At 38.7% G+C, this 19,362-nt stretch overlaps 1 protein-coding gene across 1 annotated transcript in view; it reads right to left on the reverse strand.

Moving 5' to 3' along the window:
• Window positions 1-723: 723 nt before the first annotated feature.
• The window catches only part of LOC124169550 (homeobox protein engrailed-1a-like), a 62,371-nt gene continuing 43,732 nt past the window's right edge, over window positions 724-19,362 (reverse strand). The window contains exons 2-4 of the mRNA XM_046548193.1: window positions 11,271-11,783; window positions 8,803-9,740; window positions 724-1,065 (exon numbers count right to left, since the gene is read on the reverse strand). Coding sequence (XP_046404149.1) covers window positions 11,290-11,783 — 494 coding nt within the window. The 3' untranslated portion in view covers window positions 724-1,065; window positions 8,803-9,740; window positions 11,271-11,289. The remainder of the gene's footprint in view (window positions 1,066-8,802; window positions 9,741-11,270; window positions 11,784-19,362) is intronic.

Genomic DNA, 19,362 nt, shown 5'->3' on the forward strand with positions numbered 1-19,362 from the left:
CCTTCAAGAGCCTCATTTGCTTAGGATGATAATGGATTAAATGAAATGGGTTGGGGAATTAAAACAGCAATTATTTTATGTAGTGGTATTCAGTATAATAATTTATTATATATTTAGAGAATCTTCTATCGGCATATTTACAATAAATTTCAATCGTCACCTCTACTAGGCAATACATTAACATGAGATTCTTTCAATATGAAACATGCTCTTAATCAATTTCATTGTCAATAGATATAAATACTATGTTCAAACAAGGTCTTTAGCATCAATTGGACATGTACATTCATAAACACCAGTCTACGGAATACAAATCAATTTATAAGCCCAATGAATCAGAATTATATACATCATTTGCAAGTCCTGGCTCCGTCTTGCGTACACGGTTGCAAACCTCGTAGAACAATATCCACAAACACAAGAGTTGCAAACGAACCGCTCAATACGTCCTCTGGAAACACAAAATTTAAACTCTCATAAAAGTTGCATCAAAGCCTAGAAAATAATCCACAATTTGTCACAACTAAAGCCTGGTTCTCACCACTGCATTACAGACATACACTCATTATTTTTTGTGTAAATGGACATCACTTATAATGCACAATTCAGTCACTATCAAGCTAACGAATACTGATATATAAATCATTTATTGTCCACAAATCCTTCTCGATGGTGCTTCTAAAATGGCACTCATAATGCAATCCGTTATCTTTTTCAAACTTGCATATTCATATCCGTTGAATTAGGCTTCAAATTTTTATGTAGTGGTCTTCTTGATTTCCACGCAATTTGGAGGTAATTATTGCTTTCACATTCTTGGCAACATTCACCCGAGCTTATAGAAAAAATATCATCTACTTCCTAGGCACCATTCGTCTAAGGTTAATTCAGGAACTGTTTTGGCGCCAACGCAATCCACTGTCCACGTAGTGATTATATCAGCATCGCTGTCTTTGTATCTTCAGAAAAATCGAAAAACAAACACTTGGCTCCTATCCCCCTCCAGTGAAACTATTCGTTGTTTACACGTCTGTCCCTGCCGTATGAAGGGCAGCGAGAAGGAATCTGTAAAGAAAAAAAATCACATTAAGATACGTTCAATATAGGGTTGAATCATGTTAACTGCTCCAAAAAGTAACAAGTACAGAAAAAGAGAAAAATACGTATCCATGGAAACTTTAAGCAACCTCAAAAGCGAAATTGCGTTCAAATAATTATTGATTTAAATAAATTACCACGTTGTTATCATTTTCATTGTTCATTTTATTTTTTGTTCATAAATTAGAAAAAAATTCCTGAATATGAATAATAAACCTTGAATTCTATATTTTCAGGCGTAACCATTTGGGAGACCATTATAGAATAATTATAAAAGAAACTATGTTTTAATCTACCAACTTTTACTCTGCACTATTTGTATCGACGCCATTACGTCATCATTTGGTTCATACCCTCATACCAGGTGGACAGGCTCACATTGATAAATAGTTTCATGCCAAAAAAAATATGTTACACTTTTTAGCGGTAAAGAATCGAATATTTCATGTTTCAAACTTGGCAAGATCAGGTGCACTTTTGTGCTCAGCAGGCAATATGACGCTCAATTGGAGCCCAAGTAATGAAATACGAAACCGTTCTTCAACTGTACGAAAAACTAGGCCCAACAAATTCAGGCGTTATATGGTGGAAGTTTGACTTCGATTATATTCCACCATATATCGAAAAACTTCCACTATAAATCGATTATATTCCACCATATATCGAATAAATGTCAATATGCCGAACCTCCACCATATAACGTCTGAATCCGTTGAACTTAGTCGGACTGCTAGCATAGCATATCAGGCCAAACTCTACCTGGATTTCTCAGTGAAATTCCGCAAAACGGAATTAAACACCGTGTACCAGAGGATGGTTCTGTGACCCGAAACACGCCGCAAGCATTAAACTGTTGTGGAATATGTACGAAAAACATTGTGCCTAAGCTAAAGTTCGCACGCACACACAATTTGAAACAAAGTGAAAAAATATTCTCCGAGTAAAACAAATCAAATGAGGCCATTGAAAAAAATAATCACGACCTTTCAGAGTTGAAACAGTGATCGAGCAATTGGAATAATTTACAAGGAAAACCTGCGCGACTCGTCAAAAATGGCAGTGAGCGGGCAAAGAGCGGTATCTACATAGTTTTTGCACGGATTAGGCTTGGAACCACTGGAGTCTAAGAGGCTGCGTCCTATAATTGGATTGTTTGATCAATTACAAACGGATATCTTTCTACAAAAAGAAGATCAAATTAGAACCTAACTGTATTTACAGGTCTCGCAGTTATGATTAAATGAGATGAACGTGAAGAGGAATTACTTTTTCTCTCGAAAAATAAGAGGGCTTTTAAACATTCTGGGCACTAATCGATTCATCTGACGAAATAACGCCCGTGGAGTCTGGGTAACGCCGCCGACAGCCAACCTAAAGGTCGCAGTTTCGAATCCCACATGGGTGGATTTACTACCATCCAGGACATGGATATGCGTGATTGTCAAACAAATGAATTGAGGTGGTGAGAAGCCAAGGGATACAAATAATATTTTTTTAAACAGTAACGTACAGGAATTGATAAAAAGAAATGAACAAAAATTGGTGGCCAAGGGATACGGGAGTCCCTATTCTGTGCTGACATCGAGGGCAAAATTAAATGCACTGCTAATGTTGATCTCATTTGTTTTCTTCACCTAATTTTTGTACGCAACTCTGTTAAGAAAACAAAATTAAACTTGTACCCGCTTGGTCTTTCACCCCCTAAAATGTAAGATAGGTTTATCTGAAGAAATATTTAGTGCTTTCCCGGCGAAGAGACTGCGTGAAGAGTTCTCGACATCGAAATCACTAAATCTTTCGTAAACCTAGGACGATGGCTGAGTTGGAGATCGAAACGTCGGCGGTAATGGTGTTCCTGAACCGGTGGCGAACCCGGGAAGTCTTCACGAAATTTTATGTGATCCTATGTTCGGTTTTAATGGATTCGACATTAATAGATAAACGCCAACTGCCCTAACACCTCTCGTTAGACGTCCATTGAGACGGATTGTTCGTAGAAATGCATGTAGATTGCATACAGAGAAAGAGAGGCTAATTGAAGACATGCAATGCAGAAAAGGTGTGATTCTATATAGATTAAGAACATGGATGGGTCTGAGGACCAAAGGATAAGTAAGACATGAGGAGCGGGAAAAAATAGTGAAGACGAAAGAATCAATGGGAAGACAACTGATGAATGGCAAATGATTGAGGCTAAATTAATCAGGAGAAGACAAAGAAGAGTTAATTGGAGCATGCGAAGTTCAAGAGGAACTAATTTCCACGCGCAATGCATGAGAGCACAAATGGATAGGGGGAATATGCGAACCAAATGCGGGTTGTACGGATGATTCCGCATTGGCGCTGGCGAAAGAAGAGAGGCCGATTGAGATTCCGCACGCAGACACCACGAGATTGGTCTGAGAGATAGAACCACTACTACGGACACAGACAGCAGTTGGTAAAGAGGGTCGCTCGTGTGTACGGGGTAAGGATGTCACGCGGAAGTTCGGCTGATGTCCGAGTACGCTCGGAAAGGATAGTCACGTGACAAGGGGCCGAAGGCAAGGACCGAAGATGCATCAAGAAAGGTCTTTCTGAGAAAATAAATATACATGGTTTCCATTAAAGTCTCTAAATAAATTGAAATAATTACTTGAAATTTTCCACGATTATTAAATATTATTTAAAATATCCGATAGTAAAAATTATTCGATTTACGGCCTAAGTTTCAATGTTAATACATCATCTTCGGGGTAGTATGTAGTACATTTTAGTGAAAATACAAAGTTTTTGCTTTCAATTATTTAAAATATCAAGCACACAATCCCACAAAGAGTCGTCTGACACAATCAATAAAATCAGTAAGTTGAATTCAGAAACACTATCGTATCGCGGAAGTATTCAAATAAATATTTGAAAATTTCCACGATTATAAAATTTTTATGACTTAGATTTCAATGCTACTACATAATTTTCAAGTTACCCAGGTAATGCGCCTTAAAGGTAATGTAATTACATTGAAAACTGGGTCATAATAAATTTTATAACAATGAAAAATTGCAAGTAATTATCTCAATATAGAAAAATCCTCTCCATCACGCTTGAATTTTTGGATTTTATTTAAATGTACCACTCCGTTTGTCCGTCATCGAAGAACGGTAAAAGAATACAGCTTCGCTATATTATTAGGGAATTAAAAATAACTTAGGCTGGTGAGGTATTGTGGAAGGACACCTTGTGTTAAAAGATACAGCACTTTTCCACAAGTGTATTTCGTACCGTACTACGCGTGGCGACTCTCAGGTCATTCTCAAGTGTACTTGAAAGTACTTAGCTGATCCCTTTTCTCTAACTCATACTAAAGAATTGCTTTAAAAGTCCGATCGTTTACAATTCTCCATTTTTACATGAGCTTCAACAGCGATTCCTTTCAAATCATATGAAAAGTTTGATTATAATAAAAATATAGGTACCTATTTAAAAATTAAAACTAACCTAGAGTACCTTATAGCAGAGCAATCATGATATTTTATAAGCATAAACCTCCATTATTTAAAGTTAACATTTTAGCCTTGCTATGACGGCTCATGATTCATGGGATTATGAACGACAGTCGATGCAAAAGGAAGTATCTTTGAAAATCTAATGAACCATCATTTCCATGAAAACTTCGAATCATACTCATCAATTTTGAGGCACAAAATCAACCTGTGAGCAGAGGATTCAGTCTGCCATGTTTAGTAACTATTTAAATAAAAGGTTCCATACTACAATAGCTTTTCCAGGAATTTCTATCCGAGTACATAACAAATATTGACTCTAGTTAGAATATAAATGTTTTTTTTACAAAAAAACCTTATGTAAAGGTCGTTATACTGTGACAATCGTATTACCAACAACATACTGGCATTTTACGATACATTTGAAGCCATATTAACCCGCAATATGTAACATTAACATTAACATAACAAACCGGCAATAATTTGCTTTTAACACAATTTTTGGTGGATATCTATCATAATTGACTTGCATGTGAAAAGACGCAGGGATTTTAAGTAAAATAAGAGAAATATAAAGTGATTTTTAATTCTGAATACAACGGTAAAAGATCAAGATTTCATACTAAGGATAGGATTTAAGGAAAATGATTCCTTTACTTGAAAATCAACCATTTCTTCGAAAAAAATCAAGGAACTAAAATAAGATATAAAGCGTTCCGACGCATCACTAAAGGTGAATTGAGAAATCGAAGTGTGTCTGCTCTTTCACCACTGTGCCAATTACGGGTAACCCATGGATAAAGAGGGTGTAGTCACCTTAAGCATAAATGGGCATGGAAACACGAAGCCGAAGGTTTCTCAGCGACCGGCAAAGAGTCCACCAAGGAACGCGCACGAGCGTTTGCGAAAATAAAGCTGCGGTGGATTCAATGACGGAATGCGGAATGTATCAGAAAAATGACGACTTTTTGTCATCAGTTTGAACATTGAGAAAATTTCACCTTCATTGTTGATAAGTTGATAAGAGCGCGTCTTAAATAATAGAAAGAAATGAAGATAACAAAATGAAGCTTATTTCAAGATAGTTGACCGATAATGAAGATTTTAAAAATACATTTCAGTTTCTATCAATGCTATCTACCGGTAAATTATGTCTAAGTTCTGTCACTTATTTTTTAATAAAAACGCTTCAAAGCCGGTTATCATAGAGTACAAAAACAGTCACGCTTACTCCGCTCTTTATCCTCACTATAAATACCAAAAATTCACGCTGTATGGCAGGTGCATCCAGGTGCACGATATTTATACACGATTTGGACAGAAGATATTGGTCACATGTGATTCGGATAATAAGTTAACGACAATATTTAAATACAATTGTTATTTTTATTGTTGTTATTAATCATGGGTATAATATTTCACTCACACCGTTGATCAACCCCTCATAAGACTCGATCGAAGTAAAAGTTCAATTTTATTAAATGTAAACAAGAATGGTCACCAAAACTTTTCCAGCAAATATACGAGCAATAAGTACTAAGTTGACCACTTTGTACTCTCCCAATGTCAACACATTTTACAAATTTGAGAATAATTTATCCAAGCCTACGATCTACTTCGATTGAAGAACTAGTGTAGGAAAACTTAAGTATTAAACGTAGAGTTGACGGCCCCAAGAAAGCTTGATTTCTCATCAAGTCTAGCTAAATTTGGCTGGAGGATTGAGGCCGATTTGGAAGGTATTATATCACCTCCCATCGAAGAGATGCTCGATCTAATGTTGAAAATCAGGAAAAGGATCGAAGACGCTACCGGAATAGCGAAATTGCTCCAACGACTAGCTTCCTTCCGTGAAAGTAAGCTAATATCCCATAGAGGTGGGTGTGGGGTTGGAACAGGCTATATACCCCGCATCTGGTCAGAACAGAACTAAGCAAATATCTTCCCACAGTTGCCATTCTGCGGAATTTTCTCCTAATAATTTATTTTCGCCCATAAGTAAAGCGAACCTCCAATAAATCCGCATTCAGCCGGAAAATATCTCCGGGAAAGGATTCCACGGTTTCCCAGGGTTACCTTTGTTCGTTTCGAGACGGCTGGTCGTGGACGGGGTGGCATAGCAATGGGTGCAACACCCCATATCTGCCGTCGAGCCTTCCCCAGAGGGCTGAGGGACAATTAGTGTGCTCCCTCGGAGAAGGAAACGGTAGCCTGAGAATCGCAGCCGGATACCCTCACGGCAGTCACCGATATCGCTTCGGCGTTGAAAAGAGAGGTTTTTCTCCAACAAGCGGCACCAGGTCATTAGGATAAACGTTTTGGATGTTGGAGAAGAAGACCACTGCCAGCGAAAACAAAGAGAATACGGTCGTTGAGGAAGAGATCGTGAAGTAGAGATACTGTTCAGATACCGGAGATGCATCAGGAGTCCCCCAGTCTAAGGTGATGGCTGGAAACCAACTTCACGGCACAACCGAGCCATCGAGTTTCCAAGTTTTTCGAGCAACAAATAATCAACTTTTGATGCAGGATAATGAGGCATTAGACGATTTTCCTGCCGTTTTTTCCATAATGTACGAAAATATATGCATCTTACGTTCCCCTCCATTGGTCTTACGGATGGTATTAGTAGAATTATACCACTCATCGCTTCATCACCAATAAATTTGCATTTTCAATAAAGCCTGGCTTTATATTGATAAGCAGCAAATAAGAAGTGTTTATAAGCACTAATATAGCCAATATAAAAACATTAGACTACCTACGCCTAGACAAATTATTTTATACTGTAGAGGCAAACTTTATTCTCAAAGACTTCGCAATTATGCCTTGAAATAATCTCAGAAATTTGAAATTATGTACCAAAAAATTTAATTTAAATGAATAACGAGAAAACTACGCATGATTAAAATTAAGAGAGGCCCAATTTGGCTCCACTTCGAATAAGATACGTCAGCTTACATTTTACGATAAAGGGCATAGGGGAAATATTTAGATGCAACTTCACTGAAAATATCCTATAATTTCTAAAAAAAAAAATCCAAGTATTTTTTGCCAAATAGAACCGTATAATGCAATAATTAGATGTGAATCATTGCCCGAAGGTCTTGCAAAGTAGATTACCAGTTGCAATAGCCAATAGATAGATTTTACGCAATTTGCTTCGATCAAAGCGCCGCACGTATGTCCCGATAAACGGACGAATCGTTTGCAGAATCAGATCACGGCCATTCGATCCTTAAAGATCGTGGGATAAACAAGCGAAGCCAGCCGTTGACTCACCGTAGCAGCTATAAACATATTCAGAAAACAAATTCTACCTTAGCCAAACCATTTTCCTTCCACAACCTGAAACGTCTCGCCGCATTTCATGTAAAAACTTCCCGTAGATAATCGCACGATTAAGAATTGTATTCAAATTTAGAGATTTTACCGATTGCGCCCAAAGAAAAAGGCTTCCATAATTTCCGGAAAGTAAGATCGATCGTTTGAGATTAATTCCTTTTTAAGATAGAAAAAACATCATTAAATGCCTGTATGCTGAATTGGACATAATTTAAGCACCTCATTTAAGGAGCACCTGGGACTAGTATCGGAATTTATAACCAATAATTACACGTCCTCGACATCTGTTTGACAACCTACTACCAACTGGACTGTTATTTGTTGGTAGTTTAGGTTTTCTCGGTTCAACTGATTTACCTTTTGAACGGGTAAGTGAGTTACTATCTGATGATCTTCAAAATACAAGTTATTTGTATTCTTCAGCATTTTCGAGATTTTTAACACTAAAAATCAATATTTCATCACAAATGCTTCCAGAAAACATTGAAGCTAATTTGTTGAAGATGGAGCTTAATTTGTCGTGATAAAAAGACGGAAGTTTTCCAAAGTATTGGATAGGAACACAAATAGCAATATACATGATCAAGTACAGGGAGTATATTATGCCTATCAAGAATAGTATTCGCAAAAAAATAATTTTTAATTAGCTGGAATTCGAACAAGAATCTCACAAATTTGGGTAATAGATGTAATCAATTATACCCACAGAGTACTCGAGCATATTTATATCGACGATATAACATATCGATTACACCAAATGGTGAGATTCGGTTTTAAATCCAGTCGAAAAATGATTTTGTCATTGTGAGTTTCATGTCTGGTGCTGGTGTATGGTAATTTTAAATCAATCAAATGCCCAATTTATAATTGCTCTCACCTGTAGGATACTTCACAGGAACGGTTCCTTAGGCAGCGGCTTGACTTATCCTGCAGACATCAGTGACAATCCAGTTACAACAGCTATCAGGAGTCTCCTGCCTCTGTTTCTTAGTGAATTCTTCAAAAACAATGCACAAATTGTCTGTAGGTTGTGCGTGATAGCCAGGCCAAGAATAGGCCCAAACTATACCAATATCACTTCTGTCACCAACATTGGACGAACATAGCTTCAGCCCCAATGGGGATAGGATGACGGAGTTACTCTCCTCACAAGAGTGAAAGTCACTGAAATAAATACTGGCTCACACTTTCATCTAAACCTTAAGTTCTCACTGCTTTTGGCAGACGTTCGTTTGATAAATCATAAGAAAAATTTGGTTCATTCCACAATTTTTGATACTTGTACATGAAGAGGAATGATTCTATTCTCCTTAATGAATGAAACTTTTCTAAGAAACATGGATGATGTAGGAGAAGGGCATCTGTTGATTATATCTCACTATCGTTTAGGTGTCGTATTCAACGTCTTTTGGGAATGTTTTAACAATTCATTGAGTTGAAAATCATTCCTAAGTAACGAATGGAGTCCTCACCAAACTTGCTTTATAAGCCAAGTGGTCAACCAAAAACCCATCTTCATCTTAAGTGCCACTGATTGAACTTGAATTCCATAATTTAATTCAATCTCTTGAAATCGGCAGTCACTCGAGGAGCAAGTTCATGAACATTTTCCAAAATGGTATTTGCTCATGGAGTTTAGAGTTCGAATGGAAATTGAACAAGGTAAATAGTCATTGTATAATTCTTCCTAAGATTGCACGTGGTTCTAAACTTTCAATTGTTGATTTATCACTCAGATATATTTGATTCACTGGAACACCATATACTTCTGCGGAGAAAGTCTCCCGTAGACATCACTGTAGTCCTGGCTGAGCCCTATGGGAGAGAAAAACAGAAGAGCTGCAATTATTTGAAGGATCCATCAAATGCATAAGTAAGTTTACATTTTATCAAAAAACCACTTACAATAAAATTTAGCCATTATTTTTTTTACAGTGATTTTCAAATGTCTGTGTTTTTAGTTTTAGAATTGAAAATCCTTAATACGGTTAAAATATTTTATTAAAACTGCCCAATAAAACTATACTAAAATAAAATTCTATATGCAATTTACATTTTTATGCCACCAACAAATAAAAGAGTAAAAGTTGCAATTTACGTTGCATATCATTCGCTTTAATAATATTACGTGTATTAATAGGTATGAGAGGCAGGAAATTAAAGAAATAGTATATGATACAGCTAAGAAGATCAAATTACGAGCGTACATTGTGATAATGGCCACTCCTGTCACTTCCAAATTCGAGAGCACACAAAGGGGTCGTTCACGCAGACACAAAATTGCTATTCATTGAAATAATTTGGTAAGTAGTAGGGAAAGACAAGTTAAAATGAAAAAGAAATATTCCCAAATAAAGATAAGAAAAAGCGTTGGTGATGGTACCCACTTTTTAGCCGAGTTAGCGATTTTATATTTTATATGCGCTTCCAGCATGGTAACATTTTTTGTGTAATACGTACCACAGCACTTTATTTCATTTCTATTTTCACGATGGACGACAATTATACTGGGCACGTTGCACTTGACCAATTTTTACCCAAAATATGGATGTAGCATAACTAAATAGGTGGCATGTTTAAACATATTTTCTCATTTTGACTAAATCATAAACTTCGAAGGTAACTTCATTTTTACTATTATTTTTTCCAATTTTCTAGAGGGGCATGAAGTCCCACTTCGAGTTCGGGAAATGGATAATGGACTGAAATTCCTGCCACCAGAGTACAACCAAAGGGATTGCAGGGTATATTCCACCGATACCGACAGAACGATACAGAGCGCATTAGCAAACTCAGCTGGCATTTACGTTCCGAGGACTTCCCGGGGAATAGATGAGAGTATTCGATGGAACGCCATACCTGTTAGATCAATCATGGTCAACGAGTATGACACTGTGAGTATAGCCCTTCTTTTTTTTTAAGATTCTTTGGCAGTGTTTTTGAATTCAGAGGGAGCGACCGACAGACGAGGTCGCTTCCGCCAAGAGGTATGGTCGAGAGGAACCCGACGCTGCTGAAGGACGAGTCGGTAACCCCAAAACGGAGTGTTAACTCGAAAGGGATACCTAAGTTCCTGCAGCCACGTATTACTTAAATTTTATTTTTGTGAGGAATAATAAACATCATTATTATTACCATTATTATTAATATCATTATTATCATCTTTTTTCCTTAAATTTTCTGCATTATTCACTGAGTTGCTTTAGTTTAAAGAGCACGGGTTCTCACCAAGGTAACTCTTTACTGTTGAATAGCGTTGAGAAATTTTATTTAAATTTTATTATTATTATTATCATCATCATTATCACTGTTATTATTATTATTATATTAGGTGTTAGATCTCACCTCGCACTTCTCACTTCCATTAGCGCTCGACTAGGAGCGGGGGCGGCCGCGTGTCCAACGGCACTGCCCCCGGCCCGCCCCCCACCAACACCGGTGGCATGCCCATGGCGGCCGCAGCCGCTTGCCTCCGCTTCTCCTCCTCGGCCGCCGCCGCCGCTGCAGCCGCCGCGGCCGCTTCTTCCTCCTCATCCTCCTCCACCGGCACGGTGCTGTGGTTGTAAAGGCCCTGCGCCATCAGCTGCAAAGCCAGACCGCCCTTCTGTCCGCTCGCCTTCTTGATCTTGGCGCGCTTGTTCTGGAACCAGATCTTTATCTGCGACTCGTTGAGGCGCAAGTCCCTTGCCAGGGTCTGTCTCCGCTTCTCCGTCAAGTATCGGCTCTCCGCAAACTCCTGCTTCAACCGCGACAGTTGCTCCGCCGAGAACGCCGTCCGCGGACGCTTTTCCTCCGCCGAAGCTGCGCCTTCACCGCTTTTGGCGCGCTCCTTCCGCTTCACGCGCCGTGACCTAGGACCTGCCGGAAGAGAAGGAAATGGGAACCGTCAATTAACGCTACAGTTCAAAGTAAATATATATCGAGACCTAGTAGACGGGATATACAATAATATACAGGAAATACGTGATAAATATAGTGAAATACATTGTTTCATTGTTTAAGGCCGTTTTACACCGGGCACGTCATTGCGCAAACTTATGTAAGTTTGAAGGCGCAGTCAAAATTTCGTCAAGTAAAGCAGTTATTTGCTCGAAATGGAAAAATAGCCTATCAAGAAATGAAACTGCGGTGTTTAACAATTAACCGCGTCTCTATTGTACAAATCAGAAATCATTGACTACGCGTGCCAGGATATGTAGCCAACCTGTCTTAGTCTAATAGATAGCTTTATAATTATTCTGCTTCGGTATAAACGCAGTAAAGGCGGTACATTACAAGTTACAACCACGGCTCCATTTTTTTGTAAAGCGGTTATTTGCTAGAAGGAATGTATTCGAAATGGAAAAATAGCCCCTGCTCTAATTTTCTTCGTGCCTTCTCGCAATTTCAACAAATGTTTTCAGTACTTTCCTCCGCAATGACGTGCCCCGAATAAAACGGCCGTTAGGGACTCCCTTCACCGCAGCAAGAGCCCTGCTATTCTTCATATTTTGTAATCATTTCTGACCTACCTAGCCTTCGATACCTAGTGCTGAAGGAGGTTATTATAGATCTAGTGGACACATAAAATTTAAAAAGAGTAGGTATACTGAAGAATAAGAGGATAATGGAACTGTAAAGATCAAAAACGGCCCGTGAGAATAGGAAATAGAAAATTTTAGGAACTTACTTAAGAAAGGGGGAAATTCAGGGAAGCAGTTTACATATCTTGGAATTTCAGCAAAATGAACGCATAAAAACAGTGACCTCAACATGAATATAACGTTATTGTCGCAAGATTCTGGAAACGAAGTACCCTGATCCTTATGAGACGTTACATACCCTAGAAAAAATTGCATTTTCGTGAACTTTAATGTGCAAATAAAACATACGAAAGCACTCAGATATTACTGATCGCCATGAAACCAATCGTAACTTGACTAAAGGAAAACAAAATTAGCAAGACACTATCATAACGTGTATTTAGATTGCATTTAACAAATACCAATCTTTCATTGGCAGTCATGATAAATTTTTTGATCGTTGAATTTTTTCGAAGATCTTTGAGTAGACGCTGTAAATATCAATATCCAACCAAATTAGCAACACTCTGCCATAGCGTATAGTTATGTTTCGAAAGCCAAAAAACAATGCATTGATATTTTGTAGGCACTTATGATTAATTTTTTAACCATTGAATCTTTGCGTAGATTTGTGAATAAACGTCATGAAACTGAATGTTTATTAGAAAACAGCGGACATGATCGGAAAAAAATCAGGTAGCCGATTAGGTCTTCCGAACCACTATCGAAGTTTGCCTACTGCCGGGTCCGCAACACCGAGAGAAGGGAAGTGAACAACGGGAAAATGAGATTTATGGAAATGCTTGCACGCGTAAATCCGGGATTCTTACTCAGAGTAAACGCCCCTTGTGAAGCTCTCCTTTTAACTCACCATCAATAAACTCGCCCCAAGAGACACACGCTCTCAAGAGAGTCGCAGGCGGCGAAGAGGGCCGGAGACTTGAGCTGGCGATCCCTAGCCGCATTGACACCCTGTATACCTGTCTCCACGACCACCAACGCCAAAGGGCGCGTCACTATTTACGACAGTCGTTTTTTTTCGTCTCGCCTTTCTTCCCACATTTTGGCCTCCCGTTCACACTTCGGTGTATTTTACGAATTTTGGGCGTGCTTCACGCTGCAATACGTGCGTGGCAACGTTGTCCTCGAGAAAAAGAAGTTAAAGAGATAAAAGCCACTTCAGCTCATTTTGATGATGCAAAATATGAGTTATAACAGTAAATATCAACATCCTAACTTTAAAGTTGACAAGTAAGTTCTGAAAATCCATTTTTTTATACTGTGAGTGCATTTTTAATCGTCCTTCTGTTCCAAGGAAGAATAGATTTTTTTTATTTGCTTCAATCATTACAGAATAAACTTTGTATTCTTCTTCAATGTTTTTATTATTTATTCAATACGTTCCACCGCCATTTGGTATCATAAGAGATATGCTCTAGACAAAATATTCAATTCCTTGTGCTGCAATTGAGTGGTAACATGAGTTGGATAAATCATTTTAAAAAAACTGTAGAAAAATGCTTATTATATCCTTAAATTAATTAAAAGCTACTTTTGCAATGAAGCATCAAGCTGATGTTAATATTCTATTGGCTACACTGCTTTAATTTCACATGCTTCTTCTATCTGTAGCATATATTAATGTTCCTGTTTGTTTTCCGTTAAATTTCCGAAACGGAATAACGAAATGTAACTGTGGTGTTAAATAATCAACCTCGTCTCTATTGTACACGTTAGAAATCATTGGCTTAGTCAGGATATGCGTGATAGAATATGTAGCTGACGTTTCTTAGTATAATATATAAAGCTTAATATCTTATCTGCTTCGGTATAAACGTAGGGAAGGCGATACAATAGAAGTTATTGCCATGACTCTATTTTTTATATTCTGAGATAGGTTAACCTTGCACGCAAAAATAATTACTTCATGGAAATTTCGCCAATACAGATATATATATCATGGCCCATTTTTTATATATAGTACTGAGCTTAGCAGAGGCATCTACTGTTTAAAACTCTACACTCAAGCTATTATGTAAAATGTTATGCCCTCTATTTCAGGGATGCAGATGCACTCACTACGTTCAGGAGGAAACGTCAGCAACTACTGGAAGCTTCATCTGCTTCGGTAGAAACGTAGTCCGGGCGATATATTACAAGTTATACCACGCATTCCATTTTTAAACTCTTCGGTAAAACTTTAGGGAATGTGCGAGCGGGTTCGAGTCACCAGAGAAGAGGAGTCGAACATGTTGGATTCATTCTTGGGAAGCAGTGTGATTGAGTCCGCGGGGGCGGTGGGTGGGAGGGGGGGTTAAGTCCCCGGAGACTCCCAACATGGGGAGGGGGAAGAATAGGCTATCGATCAGTTGGAAACCGACGATTAATCACGTCGTGTTGAGGCCCCCAGTGACTACCGTAGGGCTCAGCGTGGGAGTTCGGAAGAAGGGTGTCGGAGACTACTCGGGAGAGAATATAATGGGGCCGGAATACATAAAACGCCCAGGGTTTTATAAGCGCCGCTTGAAAAGTAGGGATTTATGGTGAATTTCCTCTTTAGGGCGGGCACACGTTCGAAGGCTTTCAGAAGATCAGCACGGGTCGAAAGTATAGGGAGGCGGGCAGAGTGATCAGATCTTGAAATACGGACCGAGGTAATGCTTGCGCGTGAATTTCAAATCATACGGGACGCGCATACGAGGTGCAAAAACATGGATCGGGGACTTCTTGTTGCTTCCGTTCTTGTCACATGACCCAAATGGATACGACACGGAAAACGGAGTCACTACCCGTACGGGTAAGTAATCTAAAGGACAAAAAGAGTTAGCATACACTATTTGAGTGACATGGGAAGCTTCAAAGAATGAGGTCCAGAAGATAATGAGATAGAAAGCTTATCTAGAGCTAAATATCTTAAGGCACTAAGATATTCTGCAGATAAGCTATCCTTAAACGCAAACATAATTACCTTAATTGCAATTTATTTCGCCAATACCGATAGATTTACGGCCCTATTTGCGGAATGACGTACTGTACTCTAACTTTTATTTCTATCTTGAACTAGATCTTAGAAATGGTCAAGAAACGAGATACTCCGAGCTCCTTTTTTTGCAAATGGAGCAACAAATTAGGAAATAGCTTAGCAGTAAAAAAATAAACTGAAATTTAAAAAACGAAGTATCTTCATGCTATTATTTTTATGCCCTCCATTTCAAAGATGCATGCGTACTCAATACGCCCAGGGAGAAACGGCTGGAATTAGTGTAAGCTATGATAGGTGAAGATTCTCTTCACTATTAAGAACTAGAAATTTTACTTTGAGAAATCTTAACTCGTTGGAAATTAAAAATACACCTTATTATTCCTAAGTAAGTGGATAAATTAGCCACGTCTCGCGTTTTACTGCAGGTGGTTTTACCTGAAGGTAGAGACAAATAAATATATCCAGTGGACCATTGCAAAAAGGGTCGTTTCAAACTTCCAGTTCCCACCAATTAGATTTAATTACAATAGAGCATTAGAAATACATGGTTAAAAGAGGAAAGTTATACTCCTGAGTAGAAGTAAAAGAGAAGAACGTGAGAAATATTCTATTGAAACACAGACGTTTGTGACCACTAAGGAAGAGCGGAAAAGGGGCGAGAGAAATTATCCTAGTAGCAAGGCAGAAAACTCCTGAAAACGGAAGCAAACATGGTGTCAAAACCTAAGGCGATCAATTTTTGAGAAAAGGAAGCAGTATTCTCGCTGGACATTGGGTTCCTTCCCAGACACACGAGTGGACGAGTCAATATCGAGAAAAGTTCTTCCGCTCCTTCCAAAAACTCACTTTCTCTGATGTCACCAACGAGACAGTGAAAAACGACCTGGCTCGTGACTTTCACTGCTAACGACCGTCAGTCAGTCCCTCGGGGGATCGACTCGGAAGCGAACGATTCATGGGTTAGTCCTCCGGAAGAACTCACTCGATGACCGGAACATCCATAACTTCATAATGTGACAGGAAACCCCACCTTAGGCAAAAATATTTCGTCCAAGGAAATGTTTACGAAATAATTTTCCTCGGAATTACTTCAGTGAAGAGTGTTAGGCTTTAGTGAAGTATACTTTGAAGGTTGAAGCAAACAAAATATAGTAATTCACGGAGTGTAAGTGTGCAAAATGCTGAGTGGCATTGATTCTCAGTGATCCTGGCGGCTTGATTTGACTCTACAGTGTTACTTATGTTATAATCCAGTAGTATTTGTAAAAGAATTAATTTATATTGTAATTTACAAATTAGAAAGAATTAAAGCTTACTAACCATGGTAAACACCGTGTAATTTTTATACACATCACCTTCCCCATGTCAATACCGACAGGTATTACAGTTCACTTTTCAACTTAGTTCTACTTTCCAGGTTCCACCACTGAGGTGATTGTCTTCAGTCAGAACATAGCTACAGGAAGTGCCACATAAACGAGATATATTTCGTCAAACTATGGTATTGACCCTTTTATAGGTTTTGAAACAGCTAATTTAAGTATATATTTAAATTTGTGGTTTTTGTGAAAACACCGAAATGTCTATTTGAAAAGTACCGAATTTCCAATTTCAAAGTACCGCTTTTCTCCCTCTCAAACCACCGAAAAATTCCTATCCATAGAGTTAGCCTATTTAAAGTAATTTATTTAAATTATTGTGGGGTGAAACATAAATATAGTTATTCATTCGCGTTATGAATATTTAAAATTAATTTTGAGTTGCCTTTTTTCTATAACTTATTCCGCTAATTTCTGTAATTAAAACTGCCGTTCTATCAAAAGCCAAGTGCGGTGTTACAGTCATTGCTAGCGTCCGTGCGTTTTCATTGACTTGAAGAGGGCACCAGCGATGGTTTCACCGACGGAAAAAAGGACGCGTCGAGTGATGGATAAAGGGATAGGATTCCCATCCCTGAAGCCATAGCGGAAAATGATAGTGTGAAAAGGTCATGTTTCCGCCATCATTAGTTCAAAACTTAATTTTTGAACAAATTTTCTTTAAATCCAAGAAAAGTGATATTTCTATAAGACATGTAATAAAAATAAAAATATTTTTTCCGAGCAAATTATTTTTTTTAACTAATAAAGCGCTGTAATAATTTTCTTGAAATTTTGGTTTCACAGCCTTTTCTGTGTAACAATTTGAACGACCATGGCTTGCCCCCTCCAGTTTTGATCCCAGGTACGCCCTTGAATATCACTGTGAGCTGACGATGCAGGGCTTAACCAACAGACGAAGGCCCTCGCGACTCGCATAGGGCCTGCGCAACGGTGGTAGCAAGAACATGGAGCTGAAAAGGTAGATTTGTGTGAATGAATACGGATAGGAGCAACGGAACAGAGCCGAAAACCTTCGCCACCGCCCCAGCACATGTCCACGGTTAAATACGTCCCCAGGCTTTTGGAGACCCGACCCGCACCTGAGAAGCGTGCAAATAAAATTAAGGGCGTCAAGAAAAGCGACGAAAAAAAAGAATGCCACGATGCGACGTATGGGAGCCCGACCGCGGTGAGCAAAACATTAAATTTCCAGTGGATGAAAAAAAAAAGAAGGGAGTAAAAATACATTTAACTTCCTCGGGTAATTAATCTGCATCGCACTAAGTCACGGACCTCTCCTAAACACAAAAGGGGAGAAGCGAATTAAGGGCTGAAGAGGCGGTGTTATACTGGTACACAGGTATAGGAGTCGGGAGGTGACGTCAGGGCGGAGGAAGAATTTAAGCTCTCCTGGAAAAGTGTAAATGTTACACCACTCCATAAAATCTCATTAGTGTCGAGGAGCTGTTAGTACGAGGAAACTTATTCTGGGCCGTGAAATAAACACCACAGGCTAAAGTGGTTAGAGAAAAGATAATGGAAGGTAAAAAATAAAGAGAATAGGAAATAAATTTACGATAAATAATGAGAAAACGTGCTGACCGCGTACTTGAATGCAGCGAAATTAATTTTTTACCCACCAAGCTTAGTACTAGTCATAGGTGGACTTAAGGGGGGGCACGTGCCCCCTAGACGCTTAAAAACTAGACAAGGTTTTTAATACATTGTCATTACGTTCGTTTTATTTAGTGTTTTAGAATTGTTTTTGATGAATAGATATGTAAAAATTATTCGTCATCCACCATTACATTTTCTTACTAATTCTCATTGTTTTTTCTACTTTTTGGGATATATATACTTTAGTAACCCATATATGAATCCATCAGTGCATAGTAGTCCATTTATTGCTAAATTTAATTATGTTTACTTTCAAAAACTGTGATGGCGTGGATAAAAATGTTAAACACGCGCATCCGTGTAGGCTGCCTTACAATTTTTTTCTGGTATCGTAAAATTAGTTTAAATGAAGGTTAATTATAAGTTTCGGATCAAAAAAGTCATGAGATGAATGCCTTATTCCCTTTGTTCTGCAGGTATTGCAGACACGTGTACAGAATGCATTAGGGGCGATCAGAAGCAGACTCAAGTGAAGCAGGATATGTGTTTTCGGAGGCTCATAGCAGGTATTTTATATCGCCACCCCTCTGAGACCGCTCTCATCATTTCTCAAAAGTGGATGATGAAAAGGGTGGGAATTGTTTGCGAGAGCGTTCCGTGTGGGAACTGGTCAGTCTGTTTCGGGCCGCAGTGGACGACACCCCCCTGTGAAGGCAACACAATCGCCCCCACAATGCCACCTCCCTTTTGTGGCGGATCTCGGAGCGGGGAAAGGGTGGAAGAGGACTTGCAGTCGCAATGGAATAAAGCTCGCACACATGCATACTTGTGTGCGTAAAAAGAGAGGCGAGAAGAAAGGAGGAATGGAGGTGGAGCATGCGGTGGTCTGAAGGAGCGAAGACACATACAAATGG

This window comes from Ischnura elegans, chromosome 12 (genome assembly GCF_921293095.1).
Source record: "Ischnura elegans chromosome 12, ioIscEleg1.1, whole genome shotgun sequence".
Lineage (NCBI taxonomy): Eukaryota > Metazoa > Arthropoda > Insecta > Odonata > Coenagrionidae > Ischnura > Ischnura elegans.